The 18,961-nt window shown below is 32.5% G+C and overlaps 4 protein-coding genes across 4 annotated transcripts in view; 1 reads left to right on the top strand and 3 right to left on the bottom strand.

The window, feature by feature from the left end:
- The window catches only part of LOC133182880 (DBH-like monooxygenase protein 1 homolog), a 34,378-nt gene extending 29,062 nt beyond the window's left edge, over positions 1-5,316 (bottom strand). Inside the window, exons 1-6 of the mRNA XM_061317729.1 lie at positions 5,014-5,316; positions 4,311-4,457; positions 3,367-3,540; positions 982-1,317; positions 751-897; positions 247-417 (exon numbers count right to left, since the gene is read on the bottom strand). Coding sequence (XP_061173713.1) covers positions 247-417; positions 751-897; positions 982-1,317; positions 3,367-3,540; positions 4,311-4,457; positions 5,014-5,316 — 1,278 coding nt within the window. The remainder of the gene's footprint in view (positions 1-246; positions 418-750; positions 898-981; positions 1,318-3,366; positions 3,541-4,310; positions 4,458-5,013) is intronic.
- Positions 1-18,961, top strand: part of LOC133183102 (molecular chaperone MKKS-like) — a 202,105-nt gene that overhangs the window by 55,746 nt on the left and 127,398 nt on the right. The window lies entirely within an intron of this gene.
- LOC133183955 (protein ZNRD2-like) lies at positions 8,223-9,639 on the bottom strand. Its single transcript, XM_061318826.1, has 3 exons — positions 9,493-9,639; positions 9,070-9,154; positions 8,223-8,757 (listed from the first exon to the last, which is right to left on the bottom strand). Exons 1-3 carry the CDS (start codon positions 9,601-9,603, stop codon positions 8,381-8,383), a joined length of 573 nt encoding a protein of 190 aa, XP_061174810.1. The 5' UTR covers positions 9,604-9,639; the 3' UTR covers positions 8,223-8,380.
- Positions 12,406-17,031, bottom strand: LOC133183954 (paramyosin-like). Its single transcript, XM_061318825.1, has 7 exons — positions 16,965-17,031; positions 15,747-16,350; positions 14,339-14,374; positions 14,111-14,224; positions 13,924-13,977; positions 13,619-13,837; positions 12,406-13,159 (listed from the first exon to the last, which is right to left on the bottom strand). Exons 1-7 carry the CDS (start codon positions 17,016-17,018, stop codon positions 12,930-12,932), a joined length of 1,311 nt encoding a protein of 436 aa, XP_061174809.1. The 5' UTR covers positions 17,019-17,031; the 3' UTR covers positions 12,406-12,929.

The raw sequence follows: 18,961 nt of genomic DNA, 5'->3' as shown, positions 1-18,961 counted from the left end.
TCATCACATTGTATTTATACACTATATGTTTATTTATGTGCACATCGAAATCGTCACATATGCTAGAGGTAAATACAGACAATTTCCTAAACCCACATACATATCGAATCAGAAACTCCAAAAAGTGTAATGGACGAACTCTTACGTCTATCACCACTCTGCAGATTTTTTTCCCGAAAATTCAATTTTCAACCACTACTTTTGTTCATTTTTTTTTCTGTTTATAAAAATGTAGACAACTCTTACGTTATTGTTGAAAAAATCGATGACTTTGGAATCACTCTCTAGTATTGGAGGAGATAATTTGGACAGAAGCAAAAGACTTTTGACTCCTCGGTTGACCCCATGATACATAATGCTGTCATGACTTACAGGATCAGTCTGATGGTATGAATAAATTATCTTCACAGTATCATCCTGTGGTAAATGTACAAAAGGAAATTTAGGATAAAGAATTTCGTATTTACAGATCAATGTAAAAATTTTGAAAGCTGATCTTTAAATACTCATCAATAAATATCAAAAACATTTGGATAGATAATCTTGTCCAGGTAACATAATAAACTAAAACTTTTGAGTGTTTTAAGTTATCTTTTGGAGATATTTATTAGAATCTCTTTTGAAACAAGATATAGACACACAAAATATACATTAGAAAACAAAAACAAACATTTTAGTCTAGTAAAAATAAAGGTATAAAGGTTTTTATCACGACTTTTGAATTCTTAACAATTATGAAGGTATGCATACCGTGATTTTAAAGTCTTTATCATCACAAGTATCTAACTTCCGGACCATTTTTAATAAAGTTCTACAACTATCCTCTTTTGCATAAAGAAGCTGCCAATCTTGAGACGAATCCACGATAGGTCTAGAGTGACCAATAGTGTGCATATCCTAAAGTATAAGAGACATTTTAGCATAACTTATAGTAAATAAAAATGTATCCTCTTTTTACATGTTTCAGAATTAAAGTTGTACCTTGAAATGAGGAACTCCGTCTTTAACCCACCCTACTACGACGTCAGCAGGATACATTTTCCCGTTTGGAGATAATCCAAATCCAATGTAACCCTTAGTTTCCACTTGGGCTTCAAATACTATGTGTGTTTTGTTTACATTCCAAAAGAGTACGTATTTTCCATCAGGATCGATGTTTTCCTGAAAATCAAACTTTTCTGATGGTACAGGAGAACCACATGGATTAGGTGTTGTTGGAAGTGACGTCATCTTTGAAACCATCGACATATGACGTGCAGATGGTGGCTCAACGTACGGGGAATCTGGAACCAGCATCTTGAGTTCTTGATGGCTGAACTGAAATTTTATTTAGTTTACATCTTAGTTTCATAAACTATATACATGTGTAATTGTATATGCATGAGTTTAATTACACTGAGTTCCTTCTATTTTCGAATTGACAATGTACTTGTACCTTTTCGCTCCTTCAAGCTACCAAAAACCTTAGCTTATTACTTGGAATACTTGGAATCGCCGATAATGTTATTGTTTCACGAAATCTTGTCTCGTCTTTGGACATTCAAAGGCTTGATATCAAGTGATTTTTTGAACAGAAGTGCAGGAAAACAGACAAAAAACTTTCAAAGATCAAGGTGGAGAAAAATTAACTTTTTGTCTCAAAATGGAGTCAGAAAAACAGTACTTTTAACAATGAATACGACTTTAATCGTAAATAATGCAAAAGTGAAAATAACGTACAGTAATCAATCTCATAAATCCAGTAAACAAAAGGAATTGTGAACAGGACAAAACCACGGACCCCTGGTATACGGAGTACTCCGTAGTCGAATTTAGTATAAAAGCAATAAAGAACCTGACTTTAATTCCACATTGGTGATCAAAATCATACTCATAGTTACCTAACAAAGGATTCCAATCTATGTTTCAATTTCTAAACATGTACATGATATATATTTTAATATTCCATTCACTGGAGACAATGTGATTAATCGATTCAAAATTTGATGTTATTACAATTCTGAAAAACAAAGATACATTGTAGGGTCCAGTTAATGTTTTATTAAACCCCTGTCTTTACTCTTTACAAAAATATTAACTTCTGTAAAGAAGTTCAAGCGTACTGAGCTATAATATATTAAAGAGGCGGTGTAAATCAAATGTGGATGCTCCAAAACTCAAAAGAAATTTTAGAAAAGTTGAATTCTTTTCGAAAATAGACAGCATGTATGACAAGTACTCTGAGGTTAAAGAGATGCTTGAAGTTTCATTGACAATATGGAGTTTTTGGAGAACAGGTCTTCAACAATTCTGTTGAAATTCCATGGTCATTAATTGTGATCATTCATTAGCTGTCTTTATATTCTCAAGAAGAAGATCCATCCAAAAACTTTTGGCACATGATTAGTATTGAAGTGGTGAAACATTGGACAAAGACACATGATTAGTATTGTAGTGATAAAAGTTTGAAAAAGACACTTCAATGATATTTCAGTTATAAAACATTGGCAAAACACACGATTGGTATTTCAGTGATGGAACATTTGAAAAAGACACATGATTGGTATTGCAAGAATAAAACATTAGAAAAAGACGCGTAACTAGTAATGCAGTGATGAAACATTGGAAAAAGGTCGTTGGGAAAAGACGTTTGATAGAAGTGTACATTGTGATAAAACACAGGGAAAAAACTGTTTACTTAATTATATTGTAGTCTTGTGATTAAGAATTAAAAAAAGATAGATGTTTGGTATTGTAGTAATGAAATGTAGGAAAAAAGATTTCTAGTACTGCTGTGACAAAAACGCCGTAAAAAGACAGATATGATTGGTTAAAGAAAAAGTTGAATGGTACTGAAGAGATTAAGCGTTACAGAAAGACAGTTTATTGGCACTGAAATTATGAATATTTGGATGAAATTGATTGATACTGTTGTACCAAACAATAGAAAGAGACATGGGATTGATACTGTGATGAAGAGATACTGTGATGAAAACAAATATGGTAAAAGACAGATGAATAGCACTGCTGTGAAAAATAAGTTGATTGTTCTATTGCGTCAAAACTACTGAAAAGAATGTTGATTCGTAGAAAAAGAAACTAAAAAAAAAAACATTGATTGGTACTGTACAGATATATTGTTTGAATAAGTAAGATGTTAGGCATAACATTCTCAGTAGACGGAAGGAGAAATGTGCAATAGAATTATATTGAATTGACAAGTGCGGCTGGCTTTTATCATATAGAGCTTAGCAAGATGTCTGTTTCACTACCAACTTCGGGAAAGCAGTAAGTATTTATGAAAAAAATATTGATATGAAAATAATAATTTTTTGTTATAAAAAAAATTGCTACATGTATTTGGTACTTGTAAGCCACAATTGATACCCTGTTATTCAACAGATCACGTGATATAACGTCACTAGGCATGGCGGTTGTTTTGGTCTCGGTCAATAACATGAGACTTTTGGCGCCCCTGTGGGTCCCGTGATAGACAAGACCTTCACCCTCGTGCTCAGGTTCGTGGTCACTGTAGGAGTAGATTACCAGAACAGTGTCATTCTGTAAAAAAATGTCAAAAGTAAAATAATCACTTGTGATGCTATATGATACAGGTCCGTAGGAAGCAATTTCTGTTGGGGGGGGGGGGGCACAGCCATACATTTTCAGTTGAGGGGGCACTATCGACAGTCAAAAATTTCTTGACAAGCAAAAAAAAAAAAGAAAAGGGGGTCATCAGACGTATTTATTGAGGGGGCACAGGCATATAGTAGCTTTTTTTTTATAGTAATCTATATATCGGCAAAATTACGGGGGGGGGGGCACGGCCCCCCGTGCCCCCCCCCCCCCCGGTTCCTTCGGCAATGTGATAATCATGTTATTTTAATTTTTTCAATATTTTTTTTTCTCATTTCTAAGAATTTTTTAAAACTTTATTTCTTTGAACAACATAATAATTTTCAATGTGTTTACACAGTTTTATTACTTGATTATTATTGATTAATGAAAAAAAGAAATTTAAACACCAATATTTCAACATTATTCCCATTTCAACATGATATACGGTATTAGTAGAACAAATACAATGTCCCTTGATTACTTCATTTTTTTAAAAATCTGTATACATGTACACTGTATGTAACCTTAGATAAATTAAAGGAATGTTTGTCCAATTTTAATGTGACGTCGACGCGATACATTGTACATGACGTCAAATCTAAAATTCTGTAACTTAGTAATGGATATGTAATGCGATCTATCTATTGCTATCTGCTACATTCTTCTCCAAGGTCAAATCACAGCTAAAGGACAGAAAGCATGTTGCAAGTTACCGTTATCTTGACGTCATCATCATCACACGTGTCCAGTTTGCGGACTGTTTTGATAACAGTTCCATGTTGGTTTTCTTCTCCATGAAGAAGAATCCAGTCTTGAGAAGCATCAATAACTGGTTCAAATTGTCCGGTTGAGTGTCTGTCCTAAATAAATCGTAGATAACAAATGATCTTAAGGTTTCTTCGATCTGCCATAGTTTTTCTCAATATGAATGCCGGCATACTAAACATTTGCACTTCAAAAGTATTTTTTGGGCTTACCACAGTAAAAATGTTGTTATGGTTTGTTTTCATTTGATCTAATCTATTAATTAACCAGGACTTCGGAAATTACTTAATTCAGAAAGAAAACTTATCAAAATCTATGTCAACTAGGCGTTGTTCGCGGAAATATCACACTCCATTTAAACAGTGGAAGGAAAAAAGAGAATAACATGTATATTAAAGACAGGTTTGTGTGTAAACTTTCTGGAACCAACAAGCTTAAAGAATTTTAAAATATTTATGTTAAATTACAATAGGGCGATTACATGTTTTTTTTTCTCATAAAACATAATTTATTGAAAACCAATGTATATCAACAAGTTCTGTCTTAGGATTCATGCAATAATCTTTTGCTTTTTAATACGACAACATAATATATAATGATGTTATAATCAACATAATAATAATTGCAAAATGAATTTTACATGTATCTTACTTTCAAGAAAACACGTCCGTGCTTTACCCATCCAATGACGATGTCTGCTGGGTACATCTTTCCGTTAGGAGAGAGTCCTAAGCCAACATAGCCGTGTGTTTTTACGTGAGCTTCAAATGTTATATGAGTAGAATTAAAATTCCAAAATAGATGAAAATTTCCATCTGGGTCCAGCACTGTATGTTTTGAAAACTTTTGAGTCGGTGTTGGGGAAAATTTTGTCCCCGGGGAGTGTGCAGGAAGACAGTTAATTGTATTCACTATTAGCAGGCATACGACAAGGAAAGACGGTGCCGCGGCCATCGTTATAAGTAGAGTTTCTGAAATTCTGACTCGTATATATAGAGGTTATTGAGAAACACCTTCGTGTAATTATCATATGACATATGACCGATAATCATATTTTTTCATGGGCTGATTGTACACTTTGACAGAAAGATTTTTGATTCATGATAAGATTAAACTGTGTCTTTTCTTCATTTTCATTATTTTTTAATTATATTTTTTCAATGCAATGAAATGATTCTTTTGGGGGAGGGGGGGAATAAAGTAGAAATCCACCATTCTGTCTAAAAACTGGGTAGTCAACAAAAGATTGTCCAACTTCTTATCAGTCTACTTATGACTCATGCAGAGTGTGCAGATTTCCAACACAGGTGGCCATGTGAATTGAATGAAATCTATCTCCCCGATTGCGATATGTTCTACTTTATTGCAAATACATGTATAGAAAATGGTATAAATTAAATCTTTAATTATATAACACCAATAACACTGTACGCATTTCAATTTGTCTATGTAAAGTGATGAGGTTCTTAAAATCTAGTTTCGCTCGGAGAACAGTATTGATACAAAGCAATAAGAAATATCCTTTCCAGTAATTATTTGTGATAACAGTTCCATGTTCTTCATGCGTAAAAAAGGGCAAGAATACACATCTCAATCAAATCAATTCCTAAACATATTTTTGATAAATATTCAAGGGTCAACATTTGAACTTTTCTGCTTATCACATACGTGTACATGCACATGACATCAATAAAATTCACAGTCATTTATATATTTCAGATATTTCGTGCATAAGTAGGATCGACGATGAGACGGAGGATGACTGTACTGCCATCTTTATAGATCAACAAATTTGTGAGGCTTTTGAGTTTCGCTGTTACAGGTGTCTTAATCTTCATATAATCTTCTAATTTCTTATATACCTTAAATGAGTGGACTTTATTCGAAGATCATCAGGAAGGTTGAATTTTTTTTTTCTCTTTTGATCTTCAAATAGGCAGCGTTGAACGTATGTTTGTCCAATTCTGACAGATTGTATCGAGGTCAAACTTAATACATAGGTAGACGATCGAGGATGAAAAATTTTAATTATCTCCGTAAAAGGTGACAGTCAGTCTTTACCTTTGACCTAGAAATTCTTATATGTTACAAGTTTAAATAGGTGACTTTTGCCGATCTTCATTGATGACATTAGCAAATTTCATACCCAGAAGTAAATGGCGGAAAAACTCTTTTTTTTGTTCAAAATTACATTTTGAATGATGATATGCCATTTCTAATATGTTGAAAATAATTCTAAGATCTGCAGACTATACATTGCCATCTTAAACATGGTCCCCATTTATTTACCAGTTGTGCCTAAAATTTTAGGTTAAACAAGGTAGTTGACTTCAAATGATTAAACCAAAATAATTTCATATCTTCACATGCCACTAACAGTTGCAAGCTTTGATGGACAGTAATTTGTTTATTTTTTAGCTCATGTACATAATGAGCATACAATTATTAAAGCTGAAATCAAAGACATCAAAGGACAGAATAATTGCAAAGAAAATTGCCAGATATATAATTATGGTTGAATGATGTTATTTACTGATTCAAGACCAAGTAAGATTATTTAGTACATGCATACACTATAAAACAAGACAATAAAGGTTTTGTTCCACACTCTCTTTTCCCCTTAAATAAATCAACATCAATATATGATACTGAAAGGGAAAAAAACGCAGGGTAACATACTATGCGAAAAGTTTTTGATTGCATCCTAAATTTACCGAAACTGGTCAAAGGGGTATATTGGTAACTGTGCACTCAAATCGATGTTCAGAATTACTCAACCTTGAAATGTATAACGTCACGTAGGGAAAAAGGTAAAAAGTTAAAAACAAGTGCATATTGATGATGACAGGTTTGTCAACACATCTTGTAACACCACTTGATGCACTAAAGATGTACACATCGTTTTTCGATATTAAAAGAGAATTTAAATTTTTGTAATCACGTTATGGCTGACAGAAGTTCCATGGGGTCTGGCCATTGCATTGCCTAAGTAAAGAAAAGGGAAAGAAAAGGTTGCTGTGCATTTTCACCATAGAACGTCTTATCCGTCGTCAGAGAGGGTCTGGAAAGGTTTCCAATCAACCGTGACCATGACGTTGGCGCGTAACAACGCCACGTCAAGATTGGGCTATTCATCTTGCCATCTGCGTAATCGCCACTTACAACAACTGAAACCACATTTAATACTGTAGGCAATCAAAATCGTTACATTCATCCCCAAAAACTGAAAGAAACCCATTATGCAATTTTGGTTTGTGAGCTCGTTAACTTCACGTCAGTGTTCCTTTCACGCGCGCGTGTGCACATTATGCCTAATTTTTCAGCATGTTAACCCACGGCCCAATGAGGCTAGAGTTTTTCAAGACTTTCTCGCAAACATTCACATTAACCTACTCGACTGGTGACCATCTTTTTTTTTTCTTCAGTCGAACACCTGTGGGAGTAACTGGATGTTAGGGTTTAAAAGCGTCGGAATGCCCCAGCTACTCTCGACAAACTAAGCGGTGCCTTGTTGAAAGGGTTGAATAATATTCCTATGAGAAAGACAAATGCACTTATGAACTCCATGCAAAGTAGAATTAAGGCTGTGAATAAAGCCTTGATAGATGCGCGAGGGAGGCATAGGAGATAATGAGAATTTTCAATTTTCACTTTTGGGGGTATCTTCATTTGAGTTTCAATAACTCATGAATTATAGGTCAAAATCAAGTGAGATTTTGCTTGCTTGTTGATGAAAGATGAGTTTAAATGTTAGATAATAATATTGGAAAATACATTTGAAAATATAACATTAAATCACTTCAAAAGTTTACCCTGCGTTTCTTTTTCCTTTCAGTATATATTCAAGACAGAACATTAGATTCATATTAAGTCCTTTCTTTTTATTTCATTATATTTCAGAATCAGGATTTTTTCACAAGTCTTTAGAAATTGAAAGTCACATAAATTTTCAGTTAATGTAACAAAGTGCCATATTGTTATTATTTAAGAAAAAAATTGCTATAATATCTTTTACTCATTAATTAAGAGACTTTAAACTCTGTAGAGCATCTGCACTAGCCTTAATAAGATTACACAACTGAATGCTATATTCCACTCCAGATGAATGTTTTAATTCTTCACTTGCCCATTTAATTTTATCACACAGACTGTCCACAGCAGAATTACATGCAGAAATATGGTGGGCCCCCACACTCTGAGATCCACCACTTAATTTTTGGAGGTTCTGAGCTCCTGTTTCATACAGATCTAACCTAGAATCTGTGGTGTGGGGAAGAATATGCTGTTGTCCCTGGACTGTGGGATTTCTTACACTGGACTGACTTGCGAGTCCAATTGTCTGGGTCATTCCTTGTCTCTCTTCAGTCAGAGACCTGGCTGCAGTGGAGCTCACAACTGAAAAAGATTTTGCAGTTTATGAAGTTATTGGATGCTCTGCTGGGATATGCAGTAAATGGAACCCTTTTGAAATTCTTGATTAATAGTTACTCTATAGGTATATGTACAAAAAGAAATGGTAAGGTTTCTGTTCCATTTTCTTATTTTCAACTTTCTTTACTTTGTGGAAATTAAGCGACACTTTTTTGTATTCACAGTTAAGAATAACCCTTTACATATGTTGTGCTTTTTCATTTCTCAAATCTTAAAATGAAACAATTCAATTGAACATGAGTCATATACATGTACTGTTATGTATGTATCACTGACCTGGGTCATCTTTGCAAGTGTCTGTATCTAATTCCCTGCAGGCTATACAATACTTCTGTGCTTGTTTGTCTTCTAAGAGTATTGTCTAAAATCATATTGTAAACTGTCCAAGTAAAATTAATTTCCACACTGCTTAGAAACATCTGACCCCTCCACCCCCACAAAAAATGTACATATATTGCTAATGTAACAATCAATATAGGTAAAGTTAAAATTAAGCAATCATTTTTTAATCATGCATAAACAAACTTCCTGCTTTGCCAATAACTTTCAAAGCAATAAGACCTAGTGTTTATTCTGTTTATACATTTTATAAAATTGCTTACTGATATTGGAGAATAAATTACAACTTTATTCACTAGCTACATTTAGTACCGGTATATCTTATTGTTGGCAAAATGGTGTCAGAGTTAAAACACTTACATCACAGACTTCACAGACATTCCCCAGCATTTTGTAGCCCTTCAGTAGATAGTCCCCCATAAGTTTACTGATCCTATCTGACCTCTCACGTCTGGCCTCCAAAATTTTCATCTCAGCCTCAGATGGAGGTTGCCATTGAAATTCCTCATCTAATGTAATAAGTTAATAATACAATTAGTGAAAACAGATCTGCATAGGATGTGCTTGAATACATTGATGGGTATCTTTTTTCCCTTAAAATTATGCTTCCTCTTTTTTTAGTCAGGACTATATCACCATTCAGTATACACTTTGCTATTCTCCTAAGAGAAGAGGATAGGCTTTTGCCTAGTAGGCAAAAGCCTTGTCACTTCTATAAAGAAAACATCACTTTACAAACATATATATAAATCAAGAAAGAACCAAAATTGAATCTTTACATTACTGCTTGGTTGTATTTGATGGAAGAATATGTAATGAATAAAACTGAGACAAAGGGTTAAATAAATCTATGTGAACTAAGTGGCAGTCTTAGATTTATAATGATTAATTGTGTCTTGAATTTAACTCGGATGATTTGATCGTTTAATGTAAATAGGAAAACACACCAAATCTTCTTTATTCCTTTTTTTCATATTCCTTAACATTTTTCTTATATTTTAAGGGGGATATTTTACTAATTATGCAGATATACTCTACATATATTTAAAAAAAAAAAGACAGACATGCAACACTTTTCCATAGACAAAAGTTTAGTTAACAGAGTTACCTATTTCAATTCTCCAAATCCGTTAAAGGATTGAAGAATGCACAAATCATGTCTCAGTGATCTGAACGGCTTTTACCAGATTCTGATAAAATGAAATCATTACACTTTAATCTAAAGTAAGGAACAAAAAAACAAAAACATACCCATGCTTTCCAGTCTATGTTTTGCTTGGTGCGTTCGATTTTTGTTAACTCGTCCCTGCACTGGTTCCGGTGAAGATTGACCATAAAGGGGGGGGGGATAAAAAAAAAAGAGGCAATGCCTCAGGCGCGGATCTGGGAATTTTCCCCCGAGGGGAGGGGGGGTCCACCCCAGTCAAAAAAAAATTTTTGACGAGCCAGAAAAAAAAAACAAAGAAAGAAAAGAAAAAAAAAACGTAAAGTTCATTCCCATAAGTGAAAAAAAAACTATTTCGTGGTGGTGGTGGTATGGGGGGGGGGGGGGGTCCCGGGTGAGTTCTGGACTCCCCTCCTCTAGGTCCGCGCATGTGCCTCCCAATATTTCGACAACTTAAAGTCAAGTGTGAAAAATATGAATGGAGTTTCTAATAGGAATGTGTGAAAAGAACTCCATTATTTAGTCAATTCAGATTTTAATCAGCATTATTGGAGAAGGTCATGTCTTCGCAGACGTACCATCAAGAGTCCACAGCTTTAGTCTTAGTGGATTCTCAAAATCTCTGAAGAACTTTAAATAGAAAATTTTAAATCGCCAAATTTTCAAAAGTCAGTAACACCAAAACACGACTTTTCTACACTTTATACAACCATTCCTCACGATTAATTAAAAAGTAGGCGTTTTGATATCATAGACAACTGCATCAATAAAAATGAACGTCGGAAATTTTTGTATACTGTGAACTGCTTGGTCATCAACAAAATAACTTTGTTAAGAATCACTCTGATTCTGCACACAGGTACTCTGAAGTTGATATCAAAAGGATGCTAGAGTTCCTCATTGACAACATTTATGTAGTCCAGACCAGGTCTTCCAACAAACTGTTGAAATTCCGAAGGGCACTAATTGTGTTCTTTATTAGCCGACCTGTTTTTATATTCCTATGAAGCAGAATTTATCCAAAAACTTCTACGTAAGAAGAATTCGAAGAAAACAAAAATTATAATTGACAAACACTCATTCTACGATATACAATATTACGGATCAATGCAGAGAATATAGCATGAAAAATATCGAATTCTACAATATAAATCGCTGAAAGCAATTGTAAACAAAATAACATTCACAAATATTGTATCGTAAACATTTTACAGCAAGTTCTACATAAGCATTAAGGAAGTTTATTCGTTTAACATGATACAATATTATTGAATACCTCTTAATTCGAATTGTTTTCTGATAGTGGGTATAGAAGGGTAATGCCAATCACATCTCCTCGAGCCTTTTCCTATTGTCGGAAAGGATTGTGATAATACATAACTTTCAAGTCTGGCACAAATCCAGTATAAATTCAAAATTATGTGAAAAATTGTTACAGGACTTAATACATGTTGTTATACATACACATATATTAGACCTTTTTTTAAAGAGGTAGCTTAATTTGTACAAACGTTATTCTTTCTAGAGGCTTGTGTCACTCAAATCTATAAAGAATCAAAATTAAAAATGTAGCATATACTTCCGTTATACAGACAATTTTCTTGCGTATTAATGAAATATACATAATTATTTAGGATGAAGTTTAAACTACATGTTTAATTCTTCCTATATTATTTTTCCACTGTTAAATTCCCGGAAGAAGGATTTAGAAATAATTATTGCAGCTTTAAACTATTAGGTTTTTTTCCTGCTTCTTCTATCTATGGAGGAGATGTTTAATACCTGAGCATATATACACTTTTCGTTGAACTTTCATTGACAATGTTATATAAATATTTTGTTTATATACCTATATATTAATGAAAAAAATATGGAAGTGATAACTTACATGTGTATATTAATTATTGAATGTTTTGCACATCTAATTTAAATCAAACGGGCTTACACACAGATTGTTGACAAATTCAATCTACACTAACAATCAAATGTACTCTAACTGCATGAATTGTCGAGATTTCCATTCATTGGTGTGATGCATAAAAATTAACACAGTAAAAGTAAAGTAATTTTAAAGGTTTTGCTAACAAACAAACAAAATAATAATAACAAAGATTTTTTTTTCTTTAATGGCAGTTTTTCTGAGGACAAGGGTACAAATTTAACAAAAAAGACCAATCTAATTAAAATTAGATTTCCGAATCCTCTAACTCTTCTCAAACGGTAGAGGTTTCGGAAAATCTAATTTTAATTAATTAACAAAAAGACATTATTCTTTTAATATCGGTTGACGTTGCTTACAAATTGAAAACAATTATAAATATTATAGTAATAACTAGAGTTATTTCTAATAAAACCGCTATTGTACAGAGAAAATTGTTTTTATCTCTCTTGCTATATCATTTCATCTCAACTAGAACTTAAAGTTTTAAACGAATTAGTCTCTTCTTTCAAAGGCTTAACATAAAGCCTTATTTTACCGTTTAATAAAATGTTAGGGAAAAAAGAAAAATTTCATAAGTCCATAATATATTATTATATTATAATTATATTATATTATAAATATCTCTTAAAAAATTTTAGTTAAATTTATGATAATGCTTTGAAATCTCCAATAAAGAATTTAGACAAATGTTTAATTTTTCTTCGTTTTGTACTGTAGTAAGAAGGATGCAATTCGTTCGATACCCATCATGTTCATGTCACATTCATAAATTCCTCTCTGAGATAGAAAAGCAAAATCTATAATGGTACCAAGATGACTGAAATCAGTTCCGGTGAGAATTTTGTCACTTGTCTGACTTGGTAAAGCATGAACCTCCTTATGATGGAACACCAAAAGTGCAACATCCTTAGAATTGTTAGCTACAAAAAGAAAGTAAATATTACATGTTACAAAAAGAAAGTAAATATTGCATGTTAGATAAGTGTTCACGTAAATTACAATAATAAATTATACTAGTCTTTTCTCTCCTTCAGGTAAATTATTCCTATTTCCCTTTTTTTCTCGAAAGCCACAGATCAAAGGAAATATTTATAAACTACACTTTAATCAGACAACAACAATCCAAGATACGAATGGAAAGATTACATGCTTATTGATTTAAAACATAAAATTACTGTTTCCAGTACCAGAAGCAAAATATATTATATGCATCACAAACACACTGAAAGTCGCTGGATTAATGCTTATGCCACCATGGAAGTGAATTACATATGGAACTGCCACGAATCACTCAATACTAATAAAAAATTATATTTTTAAATAATGAATTGCTACAGCAATTTTTACTCTAATTCTCTAATTAGAAAATATGCACATACCTTTTGGTATTCCCTTAAGTACTTCTTTAGCATCTGTCCCAATCCTCGAGACGTTTACACATATGGCCAACAGAGGAAAATTGAAATCTGTATTTCCATAAAATGGCCGTCTCACCAGATCGACCTTTTCCACCGCCAAGCGGTCAGTCAGCTCTTTCATCAGTCCATCTAGTATTAGTGAGGACATGGTTGGTGCAAGTGTCGTATGAAATCCAACACCTTTTTTAAATGAAATATACTAATGGTCAGTTGATTAAGAAATGCAATAAAAAGTCAAGAAATCTATTAACTGATGGAGCACTTACAAATTTCTTTTCTGGAATTCTTTTCAATCTGGACTTCCAGTTTTCTACATCTCTCTATAATTTAAACAATTTCTCAACAAAATCAGTAGAAAGCATTTGCCAGTTTTATTAATCATAAAAATAATTAAAAAAGAAATATACTAAGAACAATTCTGATTGGATGAAAAAGAGGAGTATAATAGCTTACCCTCTAGCTGGCTTAATTCTCTTTCTTTGACAGCTAAGGATGACTTGTGCTGATGATTTGACTTTCTTAGTTCTGAATTTTCCCTTTGATGATTTTCTAACGTGTTTTTCGTGTCTGAAAAGAAAATTTAAAAACAGTCTGTACTTTTTTTACTAGTTTTTTCAAGAAATTAAGGATTGTATCTTATACCACTTATTTTAATTCTCTGCATTAAAATAAAATAATTACCTTCGATGATTCTGTTTAATTTCTGTATCTGGCTTTCTTCAAGAGAAGGACATATGTAAAATTATTCATAAAAATTCATGTAGAGTGTATAAATTATCAGTGTATTCTTGATCTTTTGGTACTTAGTTCAATCTTCAGATAAAAAAAAATTATGTAACCAAATGCGTTACAGACCAAAGGTCAAGACCAAATGGTAGACGAAGCTGATAATTCATGATAGATATTTTTATAAAGAAATATACAAATTTAATTAAATTACATGTGTATATAAATGTATTTATAATTCAAAAGAAATAGAATAATTTTGTTAAAAACTTTCCTGATAAATGTCAAAGGTGAAGTTCTATGCCCAGAACTCAATATTTCCTGCATTCTGTTAAAGATCTTGCAACATTAAACTCCATGCTAGACCTTTATATGAGTGTGAAAGTGAACACAAAAAGTAAACAGTAGTCTAAGGATAAAGTGCAAGGAAGGTCTAAGTCTTGTGATAAGCAAATTATATGCTTACTATCAAATTGCTCCCTATTGCAATTCAAAAAATGAGGAGTATCATAATGACGAACCAACAGACAATGGACAGGTGATCTCAAAGTGTAACTCTGTTTAAGGACCGATGACTCAAAACAAAAAAAAAAGGATGCCTGGATTGATATTTATATTTTTTCCCCACTCATTTTAGTTGTAAATAATGCAAATTTAATAAAACAAAAACTTTCTATGATGTTCGAAATTCTACCTTTCTGGCAATCATTCTTATAAATCTACAAATTTTTATCACTTTATAGGACATAATTATGAAACTATGAATGAAAAATTAAAATCTATGCGATTAAACTTATTCATTTTAATCATATAAACTTGACTTTAGATGTTATTTTCATAATTTTTTAAAAAGTATATTTGTAACCGAACAACAAAACTTTATGATAAATGTGATGACTTAAACTGTAAAATTGTCAACTTCCCTTATTTAGGTAGCAATATACCCTTATCAACTGCATATGGGGTTTATATCTTCCAGTTGATTTGATACGCAAGAGCATGATCCACTTACGAACAATTTTTAAAACGAGGTCAGCTATTGACAAACAAGTTGATGAAACAAGGGTATCAACAGTCTCGTCTAAAGTCATCAGGGGATGCCTACTCCTCCATGGCACCTGATCCCTTCTTTGATGTTTTTAGAAGTCTGTGTTTGCTTTGCTCCTGATTTGTATTGTTTCAATGGACTTTTGAGCTGATTTCTGTTCATTATCTCCATATTTCATTGTATCATCTGTCCTTAATAGGCCCTGCACAAAACTTAAGTGCACTTCAACTACTAGTATAATAAATTTATACGCTGTTTAAGATATATTAATGCAAGATTTTTTTGAAAGCTCGGTGTTATTTTTTTATCTATCACCTTTCTCTTTGTCAGAAGCTGCATGTTTGTCTATCAGTTTCCTCAACTCTTCAAGCTTTGTATTTCGATATTTCTCTTCTTTTTCTTTACTGTTTATTATCTGCTGTAATTCTGCCCTTTCTTTTTCAATATTTTTTGCTGTGTCATTTAACGTTTGTATTTTATCTTCTTTTTCTGCAATAGTGTCTCTCAGATTTCCTACATCCTCTTTGTATTTCATTAATTGTTCTCTACAAATGGCAATATCATTTTCATTCTCTGAAAGGGTTTCCCTCAGCTCAGATATCACGGCACTGTTGTTTTCATTTTCTTCTTTAAGTCTTTGGCAATTATTGTTTAAAAAAGTTTTTTCCTCTTCGAGTTGTTGTATATACTCTGTGGCAGTTTTTCCATACGATATTTTAGTTTCGCAGCTCCGTTGACGTTTTTTGTCTATAATTTCTTTCTCTGTTTGTTTTCCTGTTTCTTTCGGATTCTGAGCAGTTGTATATGTATATGGCGGTGGGTAATAACAGTCACCTGGCCCCTTTTCCTCAACAAGACCAACTCCACACTTAGAACATTCGTTCTTGCTGATCTTTGACTTTAAGTCTCTTAGAAGATCCTGTTAATGTAAACAATATGTATAATTATTCTTGTATCTTTTTTTAAAAAATTAGAACTTGACGTTTATAAACGTCAAAGTACATGTAAAATCTCGTGCTAAACAGGAATACTCAAATCAGTGTTTTATACATAGGTGCTTGGTTTCTGGAGGGTGTCTGGCGTGGTTTCTGACCTCTCTAGAATTTAGTGTAATTCCGGGACGCCTCTACCTTTTACATAGTAAGAAATCGTCACTTCTTTGCTTTCAGTTTCACTGCGAGGTATCAAGGGCGTTTTGATTTACTGCATGTTTTGTATGGCAAGTTCCAATCTGAAGACGATTGAAGGGCGTTATTCAATTATTTTTGAACCTAGACCTCATCAGAGACCGGTAGGAAAAGTGTAGATATAGATCAAAGCGTGAACCGAGGCACCCCCTGAAATCCAAGATGGCAACTGTCATACCTTATTCTCTTCATATGTACAGTAATGGTATATTTTTAAACCATGCTAATTTCAGCGATTTTTTATTTTTATTTTAATGAGTTATTCAGACACACCTAGAAAAACAAATAATACACAAAATACATCTTCCAGAAACCAAGCGCCTATGGTTTTATTCTTTAGATTTACCTCTATTTTCTCTATAATCATAAAAGATCCTTTTTGATCAGTAAATAGCGGCATGTCCTTCTGTGTTGGTGCTGTAAAAATAAAACTGTAGGTGGTAGCAAATAAACTTTCGAGTATTTTAAAGAGTTCTAGATTTAACTTAGTATTAATTAAGTTTGTAAAATATTACATACTAGAATTTCCCACGTCATGGAGAATTTTCTTCTAAAGACATTATTAAACATAATTTCATGAAATTGTCCACAGGAAACGTATACATGTATGTTTAATAAATAATTTTTACTTCAACGAAGGATTAAGCAATTAAACGAATATGTATCTGTACAAAATGTAATTCAGTTTTGGATGTTAGTAGTTTCGTTTACCATTTATAATTTTAATGTTGTTAACTTTACAATTTTGACGAAGTAAGTATATATTTACCATTTACAATGTTCATTGCATCTATTCAGTATCGTACATGTATAGACTTTTATTACATTTAAATAATTGGATTTCAAACCTATGTACATAGTTGCGTGGCTCTACAAATTTAAATAGAAATTCATCATGCACACTTACCTCTTTTTAAAAAACTGAACATTTTTTTACACGTAAACAAACTGTGTACAGCAGTATATCAAATTGCACTGTGTTAATTATATGTAAACAACCCACATAATTTAAATGAGCCCTCAAGAAAACCTCTGAGAACAATTATCCTATGACTATAACAAATAATCCACTTACGTGTACTGCACTTTTTACAAGAAACGAAAACGAAACTAGGGCACTCTAAAGTCACGTGTTAAAAAAACTAGGCCAGGAAGTTTAATACACATCAGAACGAAACTATAACACATTTGATGAAAATTCAAAGGAAAAATTCATGCGGCTTAAAATAACTTCAAATAGAAATAGAAATATAGTTATCAAATAACTGTTTTATTATACCTGTTATTACCTCATACAACTGATTTTGCTGTTTTATTTTTGTAGTATTTCCGTCTATTTATGTAAATATTTTGTCTATTGTATATAAAAAGTTAAGAACATTTTACTTAATGATTGTGTAGGAATTGATTCAAAGCATCGTGGAATAATTGATATAAATACTGGTAAAATAAAATATGGAAGAATACAACGAAAAAATGTTAGCGCCAAATTTTCCTCATTGCCTGTTTTGAAAATACATAGAATTCTTTTCATAATTCTTTTCTTATATTTTGCGTTTTAATATCATTTGCATTCCTCGAAAGATAAAAAACAAAATGGGATACTAGTAATCACCCTTTTATTATATTTTGCCTCCGTAAATATTACATTTTACATTGTTACAGATAATGTTATATCGCAAAATGTAGTAACGGCAGTGTGTTACAGTTAGTATCGGTACACGTGTAATATTTTTCGTTGCCACAAAGCTGTCGATTTTATCAAACATACCCACCAGACTGTGAATCAATGCTCCCAAAACGGACTCTAACCAAGACTTGCTATCGAAAAAAACTATGATGTTTGCCATCAGGCATGCGGTGAAAGCTCAGATCACTGGTACGTAGGTCTTGGTATACATATTGTACTGTATTAATTAGAAAAAAGTACATATTCAATAGGTATACATATTTATAAACCAAGACCCAAGTACCTGTGTATCAGACAAAAAGAAAAAAAGTCATTCTAACAGACTTGCAGAGCTAATTGTTGCTGGAAGATCACTGTAATCAATGTTGGAAAACTGACATATAATCGGAGAACTATATATGCATTTACTCGTTATAACGAGTAAATGTATAGTTCTCCGATTAGAACTAGTTACAAATTAAAAAAAAAAATGAAATAACAATTTTAAAAAAAAAAGGGGGGGGGGGGGCTCGTAAATAATACTTCACAAAAATCGAAAATGTTTCCGGATAAACATTGCTATGAATAGTTTTTGTATCTTACATTCTCTTAAACATTGCAATGATATCAGGTAATTTGTTATCAGATACGTACACTCCTGTTGTCTAAGAATA

The sequence above is a fragment of the Saccostrea echinata genome, unplaced genomic scaffold, assembly GCF_033153115.1.
Source record: "Saccostrea echinata isolate AGI-Se365-2 ecotype Australia unplaced genomic scaffold, CSIRO_AGI_Sech_v1 ptg000009l, whole genome shotgun sequence".
Taxonomy (NCBI): domain Eukaryota; kingdom Metazoa; phylum Mollusca; class Bivalvia; order Ostreida; family Ostreidae; genus Saccostrea; species Saccostrea echinata.
This window is presented reverse-complemented; position numbering and strand designations above follow the sequence as displayed.